The sequence below is a fragment of the Eptesicus fuscus genome, chromosome 22, assembly GCF_027574615.1.
Source record: "Eptesicus fuscus isolate TK198812 chromosome 22, DD_ASM_mEF_20220401, whole genome shotgun sequence".
Lineage (NCBI taxonomy): Eukaryota > Metazoa > Chordata > Mammalia > Chiroptera > Vespertilionidae > Eptesicus > Eptesicus fuscus.
In genome coordinates, this window is record NC_072494.1 from 674,967 (window position 1) to 699,665 (window position 24,699).

At 50.8% G+C, this 24,699-nt stretch overlaps 4 protein-coding genes across 4 annotated transcripts; 2 read left to right on the forward strand and 2 right to left on the reverse strand.

Moving 5' to 3' along the window:
- Positions 1-3,421: 3,421 nt before the first annotated feature.
- LOC103291094 (uncharacterized) lies at positions 3,422-15,879 on the reverse strand. The gene is made up of 4 exons (XM_054711944.1): positions 15,594-15,879; positions 15,055-15,062; positions 13,275-13,648; positions 3,422-3,804 (listed from the first exon to the last, which is right to left on the reverse strand). The coding sequence occupies exons 1-4, from the start codon at positions 15,877-15,879 to the stop codon at positions 3,486-3,488; spliced, it is 987 nt and encodes a 328-aa protein (XP_054567919.1). The 3' UTR covers positions 3,422-3,485.
- Positions 9,070-9,849, forward strand: LOC103291095 (histone H1.3). Its single transcript, XM_008147053.3, has one exon. It carries the CDS (start codon positions 9,107-9,109, stop codon positions 9,770-9,772), a length of 666 nt encoding a protein of 221 aa, XP_008145275.2. The 5' UTR covers positions 9,070-9,106; the 3' UTR covers positions 9,773-9,849.
- Positions 15,880-20,091: 4,212 nt separating the features above from the next.
- Positions 20,092-22,335, reverse strand: LOC103291093 (histone H2A type 1-D). Its single transcript, XM_054711923.1, has one exon. It carries the CDS (start codon positions 22,308-22,310, stop codon positions 21,918-21,920), a length of 393 nt encoding a protein of 130 aa, XP_054567898.1. The 5' UTR covers positions 22,311-22,335; the 3' UTR covers positions 20,092-21,917.
- A 257-nt stretch (positions 22,336-22,592) lies between these two features.
- LOC103291092 (histone H2B type 1-C/E/F/G/I) lies at positions 22,593-23,101 on the forward strand. Its single transcript, XM_008147048.3, has one exon. The coding sequence runs from the start codon at positions 22,643-22,645 to the stop codon at positions 23,021-23,023; it is 381 nt and encodes a 126-aa protein (XP_008145270.1). The 5' UTR covers positions 22,593-22,642; the 3' UTR covers positions 23,024-23,101.
- Positions 23,102-24,699: the final 1,598 nt, after the last annotated feature.

Sequence of the window (24,699 nt, forward strand, 5' to 3'; positions counted from 1 at the left end):
ACCGAGGGCCCGGCTTTAACCCGCGGCTCTAACCTGGCGCCGGGGCGCTCGCCGTCCCTCTGTGAGCGCGGGGCGCCCTCCAGCGGCCGCAGGTTCTCGGGCCTCCCCGCCCCTCCCCCGCCTCCAGCTCCTCTTCCCGCTGCGACTCTGACCCGCTTAGGCAGGAAGATTTCTTCCCTCCTTTTTTATTGTGGACCATTCAAACACTACAATATGTTCATATAGATTTTTTAAAAGTATGTTATATTGGTAAGTCAGCCAACTAAATTTGTATTTTTATTTGATGCTTGAGAAAAATTTTTATTTTTATAGACAACTATTTCTTTTTGGTTTTAAATCTCAATATCCTTTATTCCATTTAGTTTATTTGGCAAATGATAGTAACAGTGGCCCGCCAGGTGGAGATGTGAGATATCTGTAATATTATTAACAATAAAAAATATATTTTAACCGGTTAACTGCCATGCGTCCAAAATGAAAACCATTCCCACATGGCACGATATTTTGAATTTAAGAAATCAATTTGCAATGAATATTATAAAAATAAATATATTATGATTTGGGTGTTCTTGAATATTTTCAGTTGAAAATTCTCAGAAAAGGATTGTAAAGTTGGTCTATAGACACTATGGCAGGCAAATGATTGAAAAACAGTATATATTTAAGATACAGTTTTTGTATTTTCATATAGAAATGGTGTCCCAGAATTCAAACTACCAGGTTTGTACTGTATAGTTATTTGCTCTGCCATAAAGAGCTGTAGTGGAGGTAAGCTTGGTGTATTTCCTGAGAAAAGCATCGATGGCTTACGAGAACTGCTGCCTGGTCGCTCTGCTGATGGGCCTTTCTCTGATTGTGGAGGAAATACGGAATCGGCAGTTCCATCGACACCGGGTGGACAGGGCCGTGTGGGGACAGACATCCAGGAGTGTCCTTCCTCCCAGGTCTGGTCTCCAGATAAAGGTGGGGAGGGCCAGCCAAGGCTGCATAATGTATTTTCCACCCGAAAGGCGAGGGACGGGGAACGGGAGTCATTCAGTGCATGGTGTTCGGCCCTTAGAGATCGTCGGATGTTTCCGTCTCCTCTTCTGTCTGTGCTGCTTGGATACAAGAGACACAGAGAGACAGCTCTTAGGTACCATTGTGCACACATTAGGCTGATTTAACACTCCAAGGAGCCCGGAGAGACACATCAGCGTTATGACCTCAATGTAAGAAATGGCACGGAGGCCCAGGCTGTATAAAGGATGTGTGTGCCCACAGTGGAGCTGAGGTGTGAGGCCAGGGGGTCTGGCCCCAGGGAGCCTGGCCTCTCTTCTGCAAAGACCCCGGGGAACAGGGCTCAGGGCTCTCCGTACTACCTTCTGTGGTTGTGGGGAGGCATTTCCTACATGTTCCGTTGCCTTTACAGGGAAGTCAGATTTTACCTCTATCTTCCAGGGTCCTTGGCTGGGCCTGAGAATTAAATTGACATGAAACTGAAGGGGCCCCACCTGTGTGGCTTAGAAGTTGAGCATCCACCTATGAACCAGGAGTCACGATTTGATTTTCGGTCAGGGCGCAGGCCAGGTTGCAGGCTCGATCCTCACTGTGGGGCATGCAGGAGGCAGCCGATGAATGATTCTCTGTCATCATTGATGTTTCTATCTCTTTCTCTCCCTTCATCTCTGAAATCAATAAAAATATAATTAAAAAATAAAACTGAAGGGGAGCAGAATAGGCTGCTCCAAAATGTGCCATTTGTCATGTGAATTATTTTGGTCTCGAGGCAAAGACCCAGAGGACTCAGGAAAAACTATGCCTAGAATTTAGACAAGGGCAACAGCATGAAGACCTGGGGGTGGGGCAAGGGGCTGGGAGGAGGGGGGTCAAGGGAGGGAAAATGGGAGATGTCTGTAATTTTATCAACCAGCAGGTGTGTACTGTATAGTTATTTGCTCTTCCATAAAGAACTATAGTGGAGGTAAGTTTGGTGGTATATTTCCTGAGAAAAGCATCGATGGCAGCTTTAATATATTTAATAAAAATATATTTAATAAAAAACAAAATCATTAAAAAATTTTTAGATAGCGGGCCTGTCCCAGAAAGGGAGCTATGAACAGAGTTAACTTTGACCTGGATGACCCCTGGGTGACCTTTGTGGAGGACAGGGCAACCCCCTGAGAACCAAACATCTGCTCTTTCCTTCCTGGGAGCCCCCCCCCCCCTTTGCAGCCCCAGGCCCCCTCCCCCCTCCCCCCTCAGCTCAGGATGGCAGACAATCCTCAGCGGCCTTTGGGTCTTGTATTCTTTGGAGCTCTTGTATGTACAACATAAAAGCGGTTTTCCTCCTGTTATTCTGTCTTCTGGGGATTTGATTATGAGATCAGCCAAGAACGCGGAAGGGAAGACGGGAAACTACCCACATGGAGGAGGAGCCAGGAGAGGGACCATGAACCCTGGCTTGTCCCTGTAGGCAGAGCGGGTTCACCAACTAACAATGTCCAGTTGCCAGTGGAAGGTGCCTCCGTGATCAGCCTCCTAACACGCAGCGGGCACAGACGGGCGCGGTCCCCATAAGCTGTGTTTTCCCTGTGGGTTTAAGGGGCACAAATGGAAGTCCGCAGGGAGGGGAAGGATTTGGGTCGCAGGTGGGAGGGGGCGCAGGGGGTGGCCCAAAGGCTCCTTCTGCCTAGAAAAATGAAGGACACACTCAGGGTTACAGGTGGGGAGGCGGTAGGTTGAACACATTAAGGAGCGTTTAGTGTTCAAAATTTTGGAAATGAAGCAGCCAGATGAGCAATGACCCACGTCACGCTCGCGTTCACGTCCCCAGGAATGCACCAAAGCAGAAATGTCCTTTTGCAGCTGTGACTTTTCCATTTACCAGCCTAGCTCTACCCACAGCTTTGGTGGCGTTTCCTGCAGGCCGGTGAGCTAAGTCCAGGCGCCCCCTACAGGTCGCCAGGTGCCAGGTCAGGGGAACCTTCAGGGAAAGTGTTTGTGCTCCGGGAATACAATGAAACAAATCAGTCACATTCAACCAGGGATCGGCTGCCATTCACGGCAATTTGCTCGAGGGGGTAGCCTACCGGGGAGTTCCCTAGCGCGAGGGCCCCAACCTGCTTTGTTCTTTGGGGTCATTTGAGAGGCGCCATCTTAAGCCAGGATCACCCCAAATGGCCCCCAAAACAAAACCGCCCGACTTTGCCAAGAACTTATTTTAAAAGTTGTGACTGAGTCGACCTATGAGCCAGGGGGTCAGAGTCAGGGCACATCCCGGGTTGGAGTTTCTCCCCCCGTGTGGGGAGCGCAGGGGGCAGGCAGATCAATGGTTCTCATTGGCATTTCTATTTCCCTTCCTCTCTGAATTTAATAAACTATTTTAACTACAGCACAACACTGACAAGTTACCTCGAGGCTCGATGGTGGCTCACAGCCCTTCCGAGAGGGGGTGGGCGGCCCTGAAAAGGGCCTTTGGGGGGAGGCGGGGCGGGCAGCCGGGCTCAGCCGCCGAAGCCGTAGAGGGTGCGGCCCTGGCGCTTGAGCGCGTACACCACGTCCATGGCCGTGACCGTCTTGCGCTTGGCGTGCTCCGTGTAGGTGACGGCGTCGCGGATCACGTTCTCCAGGAACACCTTGAGCACCCCGCGCGTCTCCTCGTAGATGAGCCCGGAGATGCGCTTGACGCCGCCGCGCCGCGCCAGGCGCCGGATGGCGGGCTTGGTGATGCCCTGGATGTTGTCGCGCAGCACCTTGCGGTGGCGCTTGGCGCCGCCCTTGCCCAGGCCCTTCCCGCCTTTGCCGCGACCGGACATGGTGAGGGAAGAAGGCCGATCACAACGCTGTACCCAGCGCCGGCCGCAGCCCCTTATATACCCGCGGCGGGCGTGTCAGGAAGCGGAGCGCGCAGGGGGCGGGGAAACGCGCGCCGCCGCTGACTCTCCCGCTGCCCCTCGGGGCGCAGCGTCCGGGTCCCTGTGGCCTCCCGGCCGGCGCTGTGCGCAGTCGCAGGGACTGGCTTTGTACACGGGTCCTGGCCACTGTGACCCTTTAGGAGAAGGAGGCGATAACGCCGCCCTTATCTGCAAAGGGGAGAGATACCAGGACGGACTCATTTCTTAAAGGCGAAGCAGGTGGTGTGGATCTGACAACTGGCAGTTCTCGGTGGACGTGGCCGCACGAGGGACGGCCGCGTCTGCGGAGCCCAGCGATATGCAGGGCGTGCAGCCGTCCTAAGGGGGAGCTCCCGGGAGGGGGCCCACGTTCATGGGATCTCCACTCTTCGCTCCCATTTGTGAAGCTCTATTTGCGCCGCGAAAAGGAATAATCCTTGCGGGGGAAGGGGGGGTAGTGGAGGAAAAGAAGGCATTGTTATTATTATTTTTTTTTCTTAAGGGAGAAATCCAGACTGGAGCGTGCTTTTGGGGTTAGAACAAGTCTGCGACCCTGGTCTATGCGGTGCCAGTAAAGAAATGGAGGTGCGCCGCGTGGAACAAAAGTTTGGAAAGTAACAGAATTAACAAAAACGACACTAATGCACACTGCGCAGTCCTGTCCAAGTAAAAAGAACCCACGTGGTGTTCCGTACACAGGTGACAGGCCGCCACGTGCGACAGGCAAAGCAGCACAGTCTCGGAGCGCCTTCCGGGGACCACGGGGGCGACGCGCAAACCCCTTCTCCGCGGAGCTTCCCACAGACGCAGCCAGAAGGTGAGCCGTTTCCTCCAACCGCAGACTTCCACTGAGATCGCCACCCTCTCCTGCTGAGAAGTCACAAAACAAGATGCGGTGATCGATTGACAGGTGGACAGATTGATTGATTCTGCAAGGAGCAGAGAAAAGTGAGCTCAGGAGCGGGTCAGCCTGAACCAGCTCCTTGTGCTCCCGGCCTCCCCGTGCTCTCGGCCTCCCTGTGCTCCCGGCCTCCCCGTGCTCCCGGCCTCCTCGTGCTCCCGGCCTCCTCGTGCTCCCGGCCTCCTCGTGCTCCCGGCCTCCTCGTGCTCCCGGCCTCCTCGTGCTCCCGGCCCGGTGCTCTCTTCACCTGGGAGCTTGTCAGACTTAGAGAATTTCAGGCCCAGGCCCAGCCTCTCTATCCTGAACAGATAGAGGCCTTTTTAACAAGATCTCCAAGTGGGTGGTACGAGCATTCAATCCTGAAGAGGTGCTGAAGGCCCTGCTGCCCTACACCAGGCACAGGCCACATGTGGTTATCTAAATTTAAAGTCATTAAACTGCCCTGACTGGGATCAAACCCACAACCTTGGTGTATTGGGATAATGGGACGCTGCTCTGACCACTGAGTTACCCCGCCAGGGCACATACAGGAAGCAACCAATGAATGAATAAATAAGTGGAACAACTATTGGTGTTTCCCTGTTCTCTCTCCCTTCCTCTCTCTCTCTCTCACAAAATCAATCAATATTTTTTAAAATTAATTAAACTTACATAAAACTAAAAATTAATTTATTCAGTTACTGAGCCACAGGTAAGGCCTACCTATTAATATAGCTATAGACATTCCCATCATCGCCATAAGCTATACTGGGCTGTCCTGTGATAGATAATTTCTTCAGAACTAGTGCAGACTGGGAAAGGGAAGGTGGTGGGCACCTGAGATTGGAGTATTTTTGAGGTCCGCTGGAAACTAGCTAACTTCAGGGGGTACCAGATATCACAGCTATAAGACCTGTAAGAAGGAAACTTCAAGTTTGAGAGAGGAGCCCGTTTGAGGAAATAACATTAATTAATAAGACATGGTTGTGCTTGGAGGGGAGTTTCACGTGGGAGAGTGTCCTCAGAGGAGACCATCTGATAGGAAATGAAAATAGATGTGACTTCTCAGGGCTCCTCGGAACACATTTTATTCTAACACAAAGCCCTATCTGCTCTACAGCCTTATCTTTTCTTTGCCCTTTTTTGGTATTTATTCAACGCAGCCACTTTTGCCCTCAAGCCTTTGCAGTTCCCTGACGTTTGGGTCACTTCAGCACAGCCCCCGAGCACCACCTGTGCCTCTCACCATCATTCCCGGCGGTGAGAGGGGGTGTCACACGGCAATGGAGAGAACATGTGAAGTCACAGGTGAGAGATCCATCACTTACCTGTCGTTCCTCTCAGCGACTTTTTACGTCTATAAAGTAAATGGTTCAGGTCAGGACTGTGGACAGTCCACTGTTTTAAGATGTTTGCAGATCTAGGGTTCAAGAGTAAAAGCACCACCTTTTGGTAGGCTACCAAAATAACAGGGGAAAGGCTTCAAGCTGACAGTCCCCTGGGACATAATCCGGCTTTCAAGAACTCCCCACCCCCCAGGGATACAGTCCCAGGGAGGAGAAGAGCCTGGCCTCAAGCAATAGCAGGAACTGTTCGCAGCGCGGTCCCACCCTCCTGTGCACACCTGGGGAAGCGATCTTCCCGAGAAAGCAATCGTCTCAATGATTGCCCTCCCGGCAGGGATCAGCTACAAACAGTGAAGGAAAAGGCCCTTCGTCCCAGGGTCTTCTCGCTTATTCGTGGCCTAAATAACCACGGGCTCCAGGGAGAGTTGCCCATGAATGAAATGGGGACTTCTGCTGTAGAAAATACTTTTCACTTATCTTATATCAAGCATATGTAGCTTAGAGAACAATTCCAACAATTTTCAATAACTGATAGGACGACTACAATGAAGACCCAAATAGGATACTTTTAAAAATCTGAGTTTTAATGGTATCGTTAGGTGTAGATAATATTGAGTTCTAGATTGAACAGGAAAAGGGACTATTTAATGGTTAGGTCTGATCAAATAATCGTATCGAGATCCCCTCCCCTGGAAACTGACCTCTAGGCCACGTCACAACCTGCATTTCCTTTCGATAAGACCACGTGCCACTTGCTAAGATCATTATCTCTCCCCTCCTGACTTCTCCAAGATTCAGATCCACCCAGGAATTCTCTGCCCAGAACAAGCCCGCCTAGAGTAAAACCTCTGACTCCCCATCCCTGGGTGCTGGCGCCATTTTGGGTCTCAGCTCATCTTGTATCCAGATGACCCAGTACGTTTATCATCCCTTACCACTGTCGGCCTCAGGCGTTCCTGCTTTGACAACCCAAATGTTAATGTTTGTGATAATAGGTATTGGCAATGATGCTGTCGAAGGTAACAACCCTTCCTCTAGACACCCTTAAAATTCCTGCCTCGGGAGACTGAGAGTGCCCGGGACCCCAGCCGATAAGCCTCCCAGTTTGTACACAGTGTTTGTATAACATGGTTTCAAGTCCCAGAGACTTGGTACCAGTCAGGGCCTGCCAACCAATGACTATTTAAAATCAAGCCAAGTGATTTTTATGAAACTAACTGTGGCATCTTTAAAGTGGAATATTTTGTCTTGGATTTATATGAAAAAGCTCTCAAATCACATAGAATCTAGGCCAGAATGACTAGATTTTTGGAGGTAGGGGGATTTCTTAGAAGAAACATAACACCCCGATACTTTTCTTGGTTATTTATTTCAACATGAGGTGGGATGCCAGGCCCTGATTAACAGGTGGGTAATATAACGCGGTGCGTAATTATCCAATATTTGCTGAATTCTATTAGCTTTATGGTGTTGCAAAGAAAGAGTGGGAGCCGGACGTGCTTGTGATGGAATGTTTGTCAGCCCCTCAGATGGGCAGGTTCTGTTCACTGGCTCAGGCCGTGACCCTCGGGTTCATACTTTGTTAGTAAAAAGGCCCCGGGTGAAATACGGAAAATTCATGCAGTGATTTATTAATCCTCGCTCCCCCCGCCACCACTGAATTTCAGGAAGGGAGCGGGAGAGACGCACAGAAACATCCATGTGAAAGACCCATCTATTGGTTGCCTCCCATTCGCGCCCCAGCCAGGCCTGGGATCGGGCCAGCAATCCAGGTACGTGGCCTTGACGGGAATGGAACCCGAGACCCTTCAGTCCGCAGGCAGACGCTCTAACCACCCAGCTAACCAGCTAGGGCTCCTGCAGTGATTTCAATGAGCAACGTTTCCTTCTAATCCTCTGGGTCCCGACTTGCAATGCTAACAAAGGTCAAATGCATTTTGTGTTTCGAATATCATCTTGGAATATAGGAAATACGTTCAAAGCCCCGTGCTCAGTACTGGGGGACCAATCTGGGGGACAGGGTGTCTGTCACGAGGCCTTTACAATGTTAAGGGGAATTGGATGGAAAACACGTGATGTCGCAGGGCTCTCCTGCTCGCAGCTGGTAACCTGAGGTGGACCTGCCCATCTGCTGCTTTGAGACGCGCCCCCTTTGTGGGTAGGTAGGTGGGTGACCGCCGATGCCCACTCTAGGTCTGAAAAATCAACCTTTTAAGAGAAGATGGATGACTAGTTACTAGTAGAACTGGTTATTTAAAAAACACACATGCACGGAGCAGTCTTGCCCTCGTCCCTCCTAAAAATGGTTAAATCACCAAAAACAGTGGGATCAAACCCAGTGTACACACTGGTCGCTCCAATACTTAAAAAAAAAAATCAAACCAAGATTTTTTTCTCATATAGGTCGTTGTCCATCGTGTACTTTGAATTCTCTCCCCGACTGCCAATTCCCAGGGCTCAGGGCGAACCACTCGCAGGCGAGCTGTGCTATTGCTCTCGCGAAAAATACGATTTTCTGGGTACAGTCGAGTACAGATCCGCTCCTGTGCACAAAGTTGCAGAGACAAGAATGTGAAGAACTATGTTCTGCAAGAAATATTTGCAAAGGAGACGGAGGGAAGTAGTATTTTTAAGGAAAATCGGAAAGTTGTCTCCGTTTGACCGAAGTTTTCCAGAGAGTTGGGGGAATCGGGAAAGTTTCAGGGGGCCGGCGGCGGAGCTAGGCGCGCCGGAGAAGGCAGGAAGGAAGCCTGAAGGCTCCCGGACCCGTTTCCCCCAAACCCCTCATGATTTCGTGCGCAGATTTCTTACATTTTCCTCCTTTTTTAAGGGGCAAGAAACACAGCAGCCCGGCGGAGCGGAGGAGCCGGCTGGGAAGCGCGGCGCACGGAGCCGCCAGCCAATCACCACCCAGCGCCTCGCTATATAAACCCCCGCCGCCCGCGCCGGGCCACGCTGCTCTGACAGTTCAAGTCTCCTGTCGTCCTTCCGGGCACGAGTGAAACATGTCGGAGACCGCTCCCCTGGCTCCTGCCGCTCCCGCCCCCGCGGAGAAGACGCCCGTGAAGAAGAAGGCGAAGAAGACGGGCGCCGCCGCCGCCAAGCGCAAGGCGTCCGGGCCGCCCGTGTCCGAGCTCATCACCAAGGCGGTCGCCGCCTCCAAGGAGCGCAACGGGCTCTCGCTGGCCGCGCTCAAGAAGGCGCTGGCGGCCGCGGGCTACGACGTGGACAAGAACAACAGCCGCATCAAGCTGGGCCTCAAGAGCCTGGTGAGCAAGGGCACCCTGCTGCAGACCAAGGGCACCGGCGCCTCGGGCTCCTTCAAGCTCAACAAGAAGGCGGCCTCCGGCGAGGCCAAGCCCAAGGCCAAGAAGGCGGGCGCGGCCAAGGCCAAGAAGGCTGCGGGGGCGGCCAAGAAGACCAAGAAGGCCGCGGGCACGGCCACCCCCAAGAAGAGCGCCAAGAAGACCCCGAAGAAGGCCAAGAAGCCGGCGGCGGCCGCGGGGGTCAAGAAGGCGGCCAAGAGCCCCAAGAAGGTGAAGGCCGCCAAGCCCAAGAAGCCGGCCAAGAGCCCCGCCAAGGCCAAAGCCGCCAAGCCCAAGGCGGCCAAGTCGCCGGCTGCCAAGGCCAAGGCTACGAAGGCCAAGAAGGCGGCGCCTAAGAAGAAGTGAAGCTACCGCGGCAGGTCCTGCTTTGAAAATCTCAAAAGGCTCTTTTCAGAGCCACCCACTGGTTTCAGGAAAAAGAGCTGAGCTGGCTACATAGCTGGGTGTCTTCCTTTAGGTGAATGACCCCGGTGCACAGGGGTGGGGAGGTGGGGAGCTGGGGTGCTGGGCGGGGTGGTGGCATGAGCGCTGTTGGGTTCATGGAAACACATGAGCAGTCGTTTTCGGGAATCTGGGGGCTCTGGGAAGAGCCTTTGGCACCAGGAGCCGGGGATCGTGGTCTTAGCCTGTTCACTTGACCTTGTGGCGCCCGGTCTCGGGCTGCCGCACAGCCTGGGCTGGATGTGGGTCTGGACACCGCCCCGCGCGGTGAAACTGCCCGGGAGCCGGTTGAGCTGGTCCTTGCGGTCCGCCAGCTGTAGGGGGCGCCTTGGCGTCTTGCCGCCCTGCTTCCCGCGCCCAGACGCGCTAGGAGGGGAAAGTGTAATTAATGTAACAGTCGATCTGCGGAAAGGGTTCATCAAGTTTGTCTGTTTCCTAAACTTTCCCACTGGCTTGCAGAGGTTGAGAGCTAATCGGAACGACCCCGAGCACTCAACGCGCATGGGCTCCAGAGGGAGAAAGTACCCATTAGAGATTGCGATGTTACCTCTGTATATTCCGTGAGGCAGTTGAAAACCTTGGGTTTTTTCCCTCTTGAGGTGAGTGGAGTTCTTTTTGGGGAAGAGCAGCCACTGTTCTTCTGCCCATAATTGAGCTGCCACCCTGAGGCTGAGGGACAGTGAAGGAGGAAGTCGCCGTCCTGGGGGGTGGTAAGTGGTCCTCAGCCCGATGTCTCCCCCGCAGACGGTGGCGAAGACCTAGGGAGCCATAGTCTCCGGAGCAGGCAATGAATCGGAGGGTAAACAAAACAACTACACTTCCCTGCTTTTTTTGGAAAGCAGGGAAGTGTAGTTGGCAGAGAGCTCCTGGGTTAGGGGTGGCCAGGCACACAATATGGACTCTTGGAAGAAGAGGTTCTTCATCTCTGGGACTGAGCTTTTATTATTTCAGGGAAGTTCACTTAATTTTACTGGCAAATCTGACAATCTTGAGTTCTACAGACCATTTGGGGGTGTACACCTGAATGGGGGAAACTTTCCCCCCCCCAGGAACTCAATGCAATTTAGCATCTCTTTCAATTATGTGTGTAGGCAACTAATCATGGATTTCGCAGTACCTGTGACTTCAACAGGGCAGTCACTGATGCTTTTGTATCACTCTGCAGTGATTGCAAATATCTTGGAAATAAAATTTACGCTAAATTTTTGAAAATGATATTCGTTATTCCTTGCTGCTCCTTGTTATTTGATGTGTTATTAATGAAACGCATTATTTTACAAGCTCAAATACACTCTGGGTACGTTTTAATGTTGCTTTCTAACCTGTATGCATCAAGTACTTAACAACACCCATAGAGTCTACAGAACAAAAGGGGTCCTGAGTCCCTAAGCCCATCTCCTGGGGGCACAGTATCTTGCTGGAATGTCTCTTCACTTTACTCTTTGTTTATAACACCCCCCATTGGATTATAATTTAATTTGTACTATCATATTTTTTTAAAAAAGAATGAAGCCTGTAGCAGGTGTCTTCTAACCAGTTCAAAATTTCCCCAGTGACAGCTGCATCTCATAATTTCTTCCTACTTTCTACTTGAGACAGAATACCTGGGTAAATGGGAGAATGTAAAGTTGTTACTCAAAAGAATCTTTTTGAAAAGAGACTACATGGAGTAGGGAATATTGGAAAACAGCTGTAAGGTCTTCAATAACCAGAATGAGAGAGGTTGGCTTTTGATGAAGAGGGACAAGGTGCCCCGGCCAGCGGGGTCTTCTAACGGGGGTACCGAGGCGGCGCACCTAAGAGAATGAGAGACAGACAAGGGACAAAGAAGAATGGAGGCAAGACAAAAGGGTTTCTGATCAAGCCTCGAAATTTTATTCTTACAGCGTTCCTTATATGTGGTTTCTAGAAGGGGAGATGCCTAGGAGGGGTGGGGGCTGAACGGGTCTTGTGGACTTAGATAATCGGCTAAAGTCGTAAAGGGTGCTGACTATAGATAAAGGGTGTGGCGGTTGAAGGGCGGCTACAGAAGGAATGCTTTGTCCTCAGGCAAGAGGAGGTGGGCCTAGTTCCCGTGAGTTTCTGTTTCAGTAACTTACTGAAGGTCAGAGTTAATCCTTTGACCAACTCTTGGCTCCTGACAACAAGGAATAAACTATGGAAGTGATTATACACCACCTCTGTAATCTCCTACAGTTTACAAAGCACATCTAGGACTGCCTCACTAGGGAGCATTGGCATTAGGTGATTGAAATGCTTGTCTTGCAGTTAACACTGGTTTAGAAACACAAACTGAGCAGAATCACCTTACTGGTGCTTGACCAGAACATTCCACACTGGTTATGTATGTTTCTGGGAGAGGCTGACACTGCAGTTAGAGCAGGTGTTAGTCTGGGTTCGGTGTCGGGCTTTTAGCACCAGTAATGCCATTTTGGGTCTTCGGTGTTTGTCCCTTACCATCTACACTTAGGACGTGCCAAGCTAAGCACGCTGTCCTAAACAGCGTGGATCAACAGCCAAGAACCCATTAGGAAACTTGAGATTACAAACATCAATTTTTGAAATGCAGTTTACTTTTAAGGTAGAGGCAATACCTACACATTAATGTACTGACATACATAGAGCAAACCTCAGCCAAACGGAGATGCCACCATGAGCAAGGCCAGAACAAAGCCAACCCTCCCTGCTGTTTATATGAAAAGCAAACACCGATTTGTTAGTTTCAGATTGTCGATTGACCCAATCTTCCCTAATGGTGACATCCTACGCAATAACCTGGCGATAGACATGGACAAAATACTCTCTAGATCTAGACTGCAGTGCAGGTCTCATTCACTCACCTGTTTAAATGCGCTCCTATGGGTATGTGTGTACTAGTAGATAGCCCTCTGCAATGTTATCCCATGTACATGCTGCCTCACTGGTTGAGGAACTGCAGCAAGAGGGAGCTATTGAACTTCATCAGGTACATTTCTGCACGAGTGTGCACTAATCTGCTGCAACAAGCCCTTAACTTTAGTTATAATTCCAGGCCCCACTTGGTACAACAGGGCCCCCAGCTCTATCACTGACAGCAGAGCCATGCACTCTGCTGGGGCTGCTGCTCCAAAGACCTGGCTGTGAATGCAGCTCAAACTGCCTCAGAGACAGCGGACGTGCCCTCGGGTGGACAGTAGGGGGCGCACAGCACTACTCCCAGGCAGCTGCCATTACCTACCCTCCTCTACAGTGTTATTTGGGGACGTCTCTCCTTAGCTTACGGCTCTCCCATTGAAACAGTAGGCGGCTCTGAAAAGAGCCTTTGGGTTTTTGCTGAATCATGTGCAATAATGTCTACGCCCTCTCCCCGCGGATGCGGCGCGCGAGCTGGATGTCCTTGGGCATGATGGTGACGCGCTTGGCGTGGATGGCGCACAGGTTGGTGTCCTCGAACAGCCCCACCAGGTAGGCCTCGCACGCCTCCTGCAGCGCCATCACGGCCGAGCTCTGGAAGCGCAGGTCGGTCTTGAAGTCCTGCGCGATCTCGCGCACCAGGCGCTGGAACGGCAGCTTGCGGATCAGCAGCTCCGTGGACTTCTGGTAGCGCCGGATCTCGCGCAGCGCCACGGTGCCGGGCCGGTAGCGGTGCGGCTTCTTCACGCCGCCCGTGGCCGGCGCGCTCTTGCGGGCCGCCTTGGTGGCCAGCTGCTTGCGGGGCGCCTTCCCGCCCGTGGACTTGCGCGCCGTCTGCTTGGTCCGAGCCATGACTGAGGTGCGGAGTCGGTAGGGTGGAGTGGGAGGCTGGACGCTGTATTTATATGGGAACAGAATCGCTCTGATTGGCTGGTGGGCAGGTCCCGTGACTAAGGTCGGAGTTAATTTCCGGAAGTGATCTGCCGTATTAGGGTGGGATTTCCGTTCCGTTCGAGTCTCTGATTGGTCAATTCGAAGGACCTCTTTCCCGCCCCTCACGTAAATTTTTTTTTTTTTTAATCTGTTTCATCAGTGATGCTCCCAGGCCTACAAGTCTGACCCACAGATTTATTATTCCTGAGCTTTTCTCCTGTTCGGAAAAAAATGTGTTTGAAAGAGAAAGAACTTTATTTTTGTTGAAAGAAACACCGGCATTTTGTGCGGTTAACCCGTTTTCTTCCCGCTCCTGTTACCCGCCCCGCCCCCGATCCCGGGATCGATTTCACTGTATTTTCCGTAAATTCCCAGGTCATTGTAGCAGGTGCTTCTAGGATATACTGACTGGGAAGACGTGCAGAATGTTGTGCATCACTCAGGCTTCATGCGAATTTCCGATTTCCTGGGATCCCTGGCGCTTTACTTTTGAGTTGGATTCCAAATGGTCATTTGTCTCCGCCGTTAGGTTTGGATGCATTTACAATGTCAGCTGGGCTGTGTAAACAGGAACGGATGAAAAAGCATTAACAAAAAATGAAGGAAGGAAGCATTTGCAATGAGGAACCCTGGAATAGATGGCAACAGTATGTTTTGTAACTGGCTTATTTCCTTCCAGTTTCATCCATGTTGTAGCAGATGTCAGGTTTAAAGAAGGCGACTTTTGAGTTAATTCCCGAAGGAAAGGAGGGAGCTAGAGCAATGCCCTGAGGCAGGGAGGGAGCTGGTGTTAGGGGAAAAGGCCACTGCAGCTGGAGGATGGGAATGGGGTGGGGTGGGGGCGTAAAAGCCATAAGGCAAATGTTATAGTATGTTAAGGTCTTGGCTTTGCTAAATGAAAGTTAACAAAATAAAATTTATTTTGAAGAAGAAAAAAGAAATAGATGGCAGTGATCCAGGGTCTTCAGTGAACATTTACTCAAAATGTTTCTGGCGGGAGAGACCCGGATGTCCTGTACGATTTTTGACAAAACCCATGAAGCTGTAGTCAGGGCTGCACTCGGCTAGGTGACAGGATTTCCTGCCTCGGTTTTCACGTCCAAGGCGAAGGGTTCCACTTTTTATAATCCTATTGAAGTGTTCTAATTATCCACAATAATAATAACTGGCAAACCCCCCTCGGAATTTGCAGCAGGCCGGCTTAAGTGCTGAAAGGCGGGGGGAGGGGGACGAGCAGGAGCCGCAGGGCAGCGGCTGTGACCTGGGCGGGAGCCCCTCCTCCCCAAATGCAAGGTGAGGCCGGAGGGGGGAGTTAGAGCCCCGACTCCTGGTCTCGTTACAGTGGACGGTAATTCACAGACTGCTCCGCCTGCGGCTTAGGGCGGGCCCGGCCTGCAAGTGAATGGAAAACAGGGCTCAGTGACATTTGAATCCCGCACCGCCGGGCTAGGGGAGGGGGCAGCCCCAGGCCTGGGAGGGGGGCGAGTCCAGTGTGCGAATCCTCCGGCAGATGCAATGGGGCTAAACTCCCACCTCCGGCTGGCAATTCCTATTTTAATAAATCCGGTTTCCCCTTTCACTTTCCTCCTCCCCCACCGCCCCAGACGGCTTCCCATTCCTGCCTGTACCGTTCCCTCCCGACCGGCCGAAGGCGCCGCCGCCCCTGCGCACAAGCGGGCTGAGGCCGAGCACGGAGGACCCCCACCCCCATTGGGCCTGAAGCTCCTGCTGAAGGTTAAGGCCCCGCCGGCAAACACGGAGGAAACGTGTCCATAGAAACGAGAGCACCACAGCCGCGCTCAGCTCTTCCGAGAGGGGGTGGGCGGCCCTGAAAAGGGCCTTTGGTTTCGCTGCAGGAGCCGGTCGCTGGAGGCTCAGCCGCCGAAGCCGTAGAGGGTGCGGCCCTGGCGCTTGAGCGCGTACACCACGTCCATGGCCGTGACCGTCTTGCGCTTGGCGTGCTCCGTGTAGGTGACGGCGTCGCGGATCACGTTCTCCAGGAACACCTTGAGCACCCCGCGCGTCTCCTCGTAGATGAGCCCGGAGATGCGCTTGACGCCGCCGCGCCGCGCCAGGCGCCGGATGGCGGGCTTGGTGATGCCCTGGATGTTGTCGCGCAGCACCTTGCGGTGGCGCTTGGCGCCGCCCTTGCCCAGGCCCTTCCCGCCTTTGCCGCGTCCCGACATGGTCGCCGCCGAGAACCAGCAAACCGCCCGCCGGAACCCTATTTATAACCCGCCAGGGGGGTGGGCGGGGCCGGCGGGTCGGTCTCCGCCGACGCGCGTCCTGCGTCTGCGCGCGGGGCCGGAGGGGACAAAGGCGGCTCTGCCAGCCCTGCTCCCTCCCTGGTTCATCCCAAATGCCCCGTTGAAGGTCATTTTAAAAATGGCTGTTGTGTATCCACGTCCTGAAATGGTTGCCCCTGCGTCAGACTAACGTGTCTTTCTGGTTTAAATTGTTGGGAGGCTTACTCACCGCGGACGAGGCAGAGACCACGATGCACCGGGTCTCGTACTCTAAACGCCGACCTGATGTGAAAAGTCCCGGCTCCTCTCTGTCCGGAGAGGCATCTGTTCACTTTGCATGAGGGTAACATAGAGATGTGGGTACACAGCTTCAGGGGTCCAGGAAAGAGCTGAAATGACCTTGGTGCTTGTCCTTGGGGGCCTGGACCCCACTGCTTGGGCCTCAACCCTCCCTACACCCCACCCTCTGAGGTCCAGGACCCGTGTTCTCTCCTCTTGACTTTGGCTTCCTGTTTAGAATGGAAATGTTGCTGTTGTTTGGCATCGGAAAGGTATCTTTTTGGCTAAGTATTGCACAGTCCGTGAGGAGGAATAAAGGGGTTCTCTGAAAAGTCACCTCGAGGAATCCTAACGTCAATTTCTAACGGGGCAGGTCTTGGCGGGAGGACACACCCAGCCACATAAGTTCTTTAGTAAAAGGTTATCGTTGCCTTAAGCCAGCCCCGGGCATTTTTATTATTATTCTTTTGCACCTAGGTCACCACACCTTTGAAATGCCCAAACGAACCCCTTTTCTTTTCCAGGACCCTGGAGGTTGAACCACCTACCCTCCAGGGAGCACATAATATTTTTAATATTTCGGATGCACGCCTTGTTTTCTCCGATCTTTTAAAAAATATATTTCTATTGATTTCAGAGAGGAAAGGGGGAGGGAGAGAGAGAAACATTGGTGAGAGAGAACCATCAACCTGATCTTTACATAATCTTCCATCTCCTCCTTAATTGTAAATGCATAAAACACACAGACTGCAACCCTGTTATTCTGGAGAGCTTTGGAGACCTTGCCTCCCAGCTTATGTCTCGGTGTACAGGTCTCTACAGGTTTGGCAATGTCTTAGGTGGACACCTGTGATTTCCTAGGTAAAGTGATCCCCTCCTCCCTCCCACCCCCCTCCCCCCGGGTTCATTCTCCCCAGTGACCGTGAATCTTTCAATCTGGTATTTTTGCAATCTGGGCCTACATTCCTTTGCTTTCGTCATGTCCGTATCTCTATATCAAAAACAAATGTTTGGTTTCTGAAGTCAATGCTAAACTTACGTGATAACATTTAAATGTATATACAGAGTGGCACAAAAATAGGTTCACAGTTGTGAGTATGCAGAACACAGTTTATTCTCATATTATTGTTTTTTATTAATGATTGCACCATCATTCATATGAGCAACTGTAAACCTACTTTTACCCCACCCTGTATTTAACCATCAGTCTTCATCATATTTCCATCCCCAGACACAGTTCCCCTAGGAACACATTTTCTGAAAAAGTATTCAGAACCACTTTTGAGCATTTGAAATGTGGCTGAAGGGGAGGAGTCGAAAATTCAATTTTATGCAATTTTAATTGCTGTTTTCAATTTAAAAGCAGATGCTGCACTCCACGCAGCGATTGAAACTGTTTAGCTGCGCTTGAACTACTTGGGCAAGTGAAATTAATTTTTTCGGCAGGACAATTTGTGCAATGTAAATGTATATCAAGTATTTTGAGAAAAAATTGATATCAGATTGCAAAAAAGCATGCACCCAGTTTGGAAGATTTAGACTGAAAAGAAGGAATGTAAAAGATTGCAATAATAATGGTGACATTTTGAAATAAGAGTGTTTTGAATATTTCGGGTTAAATACAACATATTATTAAAATAATTGCATTTTTCCACTTCTTAAATGTGGCTACTGCCCTGGCTGGGTAGCTGAGTTGGTTATAGCAATGTCCCTGCACACCAAGGCTGCAGGTTTGATCCCATACAAGAGTCAACTAATGAACGGGTGAATGCCTGGATCACAAAATGCGAATTTCTCTCTCTTTCTCTCTCTCTCCCTTCCTCCTTCTCAAAGTCAACAACAACGTGATTATGGGAAAATCTAAAATCACACCTGTGGCTGGCGTCACTTGCTCTAGGCATCACCCTCTTTCTCTTCAAATCTCTAGCAAACTTTCCATCATGGGCTTTGGAATACAGTGGCCACTCGAGGCATTTCTAAGAAACCTGGTTACAGAGCCTGGCCTCAAGGTAGATTAAAGTATTATTAAAAAACTCATTTTAGCAAACTAAGGGAGGCTTGTCAAATGAAACATTAGTCATCAAAGTGTCGGGAAGGAGAAAAACTTTTTTTTTCTTCTATCCTTCTGGGTTCTCTGGCTGGTCTAATACTCAAATTGACGTAAGACAGACTAACAGAAGGAAAACAAATTTTGGCCCTATCCGGCTTTGCTCAGTGGATAGAGCACTCCCACGGACTGAAGGGTTCCGGGTTCGATATATGCCAAGGACAGGTACTTAGGTTGCAGGTTGGATCCTGGGCCCTGGTCAGGGTTCAGGCAGGAGGCAACCAATTGATGTGTCTCTCTCCCATCGATGTTTCTCTCTCTGTGTCTCTTCTCCTCCCTTCCACTCTCTCTAAAAATCAATGGAAAAATATCCTCAGGTGAGGATAAACAAAAAATAAATAAATAAAAATAAAAACAATATATTAAAAAAAAGACAACTTCTCCAAAAAAAACCCCCACCATTAAAAAAAATTTGCACAACAGGAGCCCTATAAAAACATGGGCCAAAGGCAGTCGGGTAACTGAGGCTCGTCTGCCATCCTTTGCTTAGGAGTGGAAAGGGGCCCAGGGCTTCAGGGCAGGGGGAGGCACCAGGCAAGGAGCAGGTGTGGGTCTTCAGATGTCTCCCTGCCCTAAGGGGTCAACTCCCATGGAAATTATCTGCCCAGTAGATTGCTTTCCAGGACAGGCCCTATTAATATTCTTTCAGGTAGTTAAGGAAGAGGTATACGGTTTTAGTGCTTCTGCTGGGAGTTGATCCGTGTGGCAAAGTGGCTCATTTTGGGGTCGCATGTTCTGCAAGTAAAGATGGATACTAGAGAGATGTTGACCTTAGAATTCTTCAAGGGCAGCATATCAGGAGTTGGAGGCTACCTGAACATCTGCGGCTAACCTTTTTGTTCCAAATGAGTGTGTTTTTGGTGACTAAGTATCCAAACCTGTTTTTCTTTTTTTAAAAATATATATTTTATTGATTTTTTTACCGAGAGAAAGGGAGAGGGAGAGAGTTAGAAACATCGATCAGCTGCATCCTGCACACCCCGTACTGGGTATGTGCCCACAACCAAGGTACATGCCCTTGACCGGAATCGAACCTGGGTCCCTTGAGTCCGCAGGCCGATGCTCTATCCACTGAGCCAAACCGGCCAGGGCCAAACCTGATTTTTAAAGCAATTATTGTCTAAGAGAACTTCAGCTTCTGTACAAGAGACTTTGCATTCCAGTGGTGCAAAAAAAATAAAAAAATAAAAATAAATAAATAAATAAAGAGAGCCAGCCATTCAGTGGAAGTACAAAACCATGTCCATGAAAAAATTATTGTCTCTGGCATTTAGGTTGTTGCAGAAGACCAAAGAAAACCAAGGATGCTTCAAAGAAGAGGAGGGACACTGTTAATACACTGGCGGACTCAGGGAGCAGCCTTCCAAATCTGAGTGAAGGAACACGCAGCGGGCCCTCTCTTATATCTCCCTATGGTCTTTATCCTGCAAACATGGATTATGCTTCCGGTCCTTTTCGAGGGCCTTGCAAGAAGGCCTACAGGTGTTGGGGGTCTCCAGGCCATATCTGATGGTCTGGCCTGGTGCCAGCGTTAATAACCCTCCCTCCGGGGCAGTGCACTGTCCACAGCCCCATGGCCTCTGTAACCGGTTCTGCAAGACCAGTATCTGAGAAGGAGGTAGTGACTTACTTATAGGTTATCAAGAATGTACACTGAACTTGCTGGCATGGATTCAGATCCCTATCCCCCAAATATCAGGGTTACATTGGAATTAGCCCTTCTTTTTAGCCTTCTCAAAGTAAAGACCAAGAGAAACAGAGATGAGCAAATCAGGTTTATTAATATGTATATTTCATATATACCTGAGAGAGACCCAGGGAAGATTAATTCATAGATGTGGCTTAGAGCTCCCGTTTATAAAGCGTCTTCAACAAAGTACAGTCAATTTTTTTTTTACAGAAGGAACAGGAGAAAGGATGCAGCTTCAGGCTTCTAAGGATGGCAATCGGGGGAGGTGAAATATACCTGAGGAAACCAGGAGTCAGCTTCCTTTGCCGATTCCTCTTGTGCCCGTGGGCTGTCACACGTCACTGAGGCATGAGTGGTCTCCACAATTTATATCCTGACTTTAGGCAGGAAAAGGGGGTGGAAGAGCGAGGTCATCCTGCACCTGATGCTTCAGCCCAAAATGATTTTTGTGTCAAAGAGGCATATTTTGGGGTGACTATTCTGGTTTCCTCCACTTTCCTATATTTAGTCTTCATAATCTCCTCTTGAACTAGGTTTCTCTCCCCGATGGTTCCCTTAACAATTCATCCTCTGTAAGAAACTTGTACTGTATTTTTGAGGCGTGGTATATGATTTTGAATTTTACGTTTTGATGACGGTCATAAGCTCAGTGCACAAAGACCAGTTTCTCTCTGTGAGATAAGCCAGGTCTCCATGTGCTCTTGAGGCCGCCACCACTAGCCGGTGAATGAGAGGCTCCCGACATGCTCATCTCATTTGATTCCTCTACACCCAGACCCCGAGGATTCCAAGGACGTTTCTCTCTCACTGCATCAGGGTGTGGGGCGGCATGTTACTTCGATGGGTTTGCAAGGAGCCTGGGTCAGTTCAGGCGTCCCAATAGCCTTGGCCTGAGCCCCGAGTTACAGAGACCAGGAACCTGGCCTAGAGCAATGGTGGTTTGTGGCCTTATTGGCAGGAACAGGTCAGTCTGGTTCTCTGTGCCATCCACCCCCGCCCCACTGCTGTGCTGGAATTGGTCTTGTTTGCTTCCTTGAGAAATGCGATTCGCTTCCCAGTAAAGGCTGACATGAGATGAAAAATGTCTTGAGTTTATACTCCACTCCAAAATGAGCCCCTGAAAACCGGGTTTCATTGAGTGCTGACTTTACAGGGCTTCGTTCACTGTTTTCTGACGAGACAGATGACCAAGGGACGGTAAAATTTTAAGAATGCCGCCATCAGTAAAATTTAAAAAGCCCGCCCTGACGTGTGATTGGTCAGCTACCCCTCCTTTGTTCTGTCATTTCTTTTACTCCGAGTTGAGGCTGACAGCAGGTTTACTGGAATATGGCAGCACATACATGATGTGCACACAGCAGACATGTTCACAAAACAATTCCTAGCATGTCCCATAGAGTCCTACCTACAGTCCTGGCACAGAACTGCAATTGCCTTCGGTACAAGGGGACGCCAGAAATTGGGTTTCATCTTTTCTAACATTTTTGTACAGTGTGACCAACGGCTTAAAAAAACTAAGCACTTTGAGGCAAGCATATTAAAACCTCAGCAAGCGGCTGTTAATAAAATGTAGATTTAGACGCGCATCCTGGGCTGAAAGACTTCACCTTTTCAGGGAAAGTGGGCGGCCCCTCCCCTTCATCCTGGGAACTGCAAGAGACCAAAGCCTTTCACTTTTAACCCCGAGGCATGTTGCATTGATCGCCTCAATTACAATAGGGAGCAACTGTAGCACTTTCCCTTAAGAGAACTTGGTTTTAATGGTCACATTCAAGTGGGTAGGAATTGCTCAATTAGCTGCTAAAGTCGGGGAAATGCAAGCCCTTTCACTGAGGAGGTGGGTGGCTCTGAAAAGAGCCTTTGGTTTAGTTGTTTGCGTTATCGCCCAAGGGACGCAGGCTTCTACTTGCCCTTGGCCTTGTGGTGGCTCTCGGTCTTCTTGGGCAGCAGCACGGCCTGGATGTTGGGCAGCACGCCGCCCTGCGCGATGGTCACCTTGCCCAGCAGCTTGTTGAGCTCCTCGTCGTTGCGGATGGCCAGCTGCAGGTGGCGCGGGATGATGCGCGTCTTCTTGTTGTCGCGGGCCGCGTTGCCCGCCAGCTCCAGGATCTCGGCCGTCAGGTACTCCAGCACGGCCGCCAGGTACACGGGAGCCCCGGCCCCGACCCGCTCGGAGTAGTTGCCCTTGCGGAGCAGGCGGTGCACGCGGCCCACGGGGAACTGCAGCCCGGCCCGCGACGACCGCGTCTTGGCCTTGGCGCGCGCCTTGCCGCCCTGCTTCCCGCGTCCGGACATGCTGGCCACTGACAGTATCAGAAGAGCCACAGGAAGAGAAAGAGGAGAAATGTTCCGAGGAAGCAACAGGACGCAAGTTATAGTCCTGGGTGGAATGGTTAAACGCGAGATGTGATTGGTTCAAAATTATCTCAGACGCCGCCAACCAATGAGAAAGGTGATGCGGTGCCAGTGAATTTACATGCGCTCGTCACTGACACATCATCAAATCAGATCGGGACACTCACGGGGACCTCATTTGCATAGAGCCTCTATAAAAGGAGACGCTGTAGACCCAGGCGGACATTTTACAGCTTCCCTTTTTCCTTTGCAGGTTTCTCTTTTGCGTTAAAATGCCGGAACCAGCCAAGTCGGCGCCCGCCCCGAAGAAGGGCTCCAAGAAGGCGGTGACCAAGGCGCAGAAGAAGGACGGCAAGAAGCGCAAGCGCAGCCGCAAGGAGAGCTACTCGGTGTACGTGTACAAGGTGCTCAAGCAGGTGCACCCCGACACCGGCATCTCGTCCAAGGCCATGGGCATCATGAACTCCTTCGTCAACGACATCTTCGAGCGCATCGCGGGCGAGGCGTCGCGCCTGGCGCATTACAACAAGCGCTCGACCATCACGTCCCGCGAGATCCAGACGGCCGTGCGCCTGCTGCTGCCCGGCGAGCTGGCCAAGCACGCCGTGTCCGAGGGCACCAAGGCCGTCACCAAGTACACCAGCTCCAAGTGAGGCGCCGCGGCCCCTCTCGAACCCAAAGGCTCTTTTCAGAGCCACCCACCTTGTCAGCATAAGAGTTGTAAGGACTGATCTGGGAACCTATGTAGGGTCGGGCCTGGACAGTACTTGGATGGGAGACCGCCTGGCAATACCGGCTGCTGTAGGGTTTATATATATAAAAAAAGTTGTAAGGGCTTTACTTGCTACTCTCACTGCTAAACCCGATTCCAAACTTGTTTTGCCTTGATTATATCTATAAAAGTGTCTTGCTGTCTTGTGTTTGCAATGCGTTGGGTTGAAAATAAGAGGTATCTAACCGGTTTAGTCTCAGACTTTTTATTTCTTCCACTGGGCGCTTTGGCTACGAAGGTGGCTAAAGCACTGACATGCTGTTTGAAATGCTGTGAATTCCTGTGTTTACACATCCTTCCATGGGAAGAAGACTTTAGTTTAATAACCCTTAGTGGTCAGGGAAAGCGCTTCCTTCTCTCTCAGTGGGTGCACTTGCTTAAAGCAGCATAACTTCTCAAAACGGGTGCAGGATGGTTAATGGGCATGAAAGTTGAAAAGGGACTCGATTGGTTCCAGGATAGAAATTCACGAGTTCCCTCAAGTTGTTTGCCATAGTGCATCTACCTACATGTCCTCTTTCCCCATTCCCCACCCTGAGCAGCAAAAGGAACTGGATGTGGCTTTGTTTCCAATTCTAAACAATGTAGTGTAGTGTGCCAGGCAGAATACGCCACCCTGGCGTATCCACCTCCTAAGCTTTGGGTTCCGTGATGTTAGATCACAGCTGACACAGGGAGCTGCTAATTCACGGTAATTTACAATGAGATGCTCCAAGTCATCCCAGCGAGGCAATCAGAAGGCTGAACTAGACAGGTGGCAGCGTGAGGAGGCTTTCGCCCAAGACATGGCTTTGAAAATAAAGGAAAGAGGTTATAAGCTCAGGGAGGGGAGAGCCCTCCAAGAGCTGGAAAGGGCACCCCACAAGGGACTGCAGCCCCCCCAACACCTTGGTTCTAGCTCAAGGACACCCAGGTGCAAATGCTGATCTACAGAACTATAAAGTTTTAAGTGTGTATTTCACCACGATTGTGATGATTCATTGGGCCGACAATAGAAAATGAATGCCCTCACGTACATTAAGTATTGCCTAATGTGTTCAGTGATGTTTTTAAGATTATAACTATACCAGTGGCCTGGTGCACGAAATTCGTGCACATTAAAAGGGGATTAATTAGAGGAGATATTTTAATATTGCTATTTGCCCTTTCTCTATAATAGAAGTGTCAGAGATGAAAGAAAATTAGTGAAATGTATATGAAAATCTCCCTCCTGTCAGAGTCTGGGACGCACCACAGGCCCAGAGTCAAGTCCCCGCCCACCCACGTGCACCTCAAAATTGTGCGAGACTCAGACCCGGCCGGCCCCTCCCCATTTGGCTAGATCCAGACCCGGCCAGTCCCACCCTTGTCAAGCCCCACCGGGTGGGGGGCGCAGCCTCAGGTTCCCTGGCCTGGCGCCTGAGCCGGGAGGCGTGCCTTGAGGTCCTCCGTTAAGCCCCACTGGGTGGGGGGTGGGGCCTGAGATCCCCTGTCAAGCCCCGCCAGGGTGGTGGTGGTGGGGTGCAGTCTCAGGTCCCTGCTAATTGCTAGTTAAGGCTCCTTAGGGGAACTGGGCCT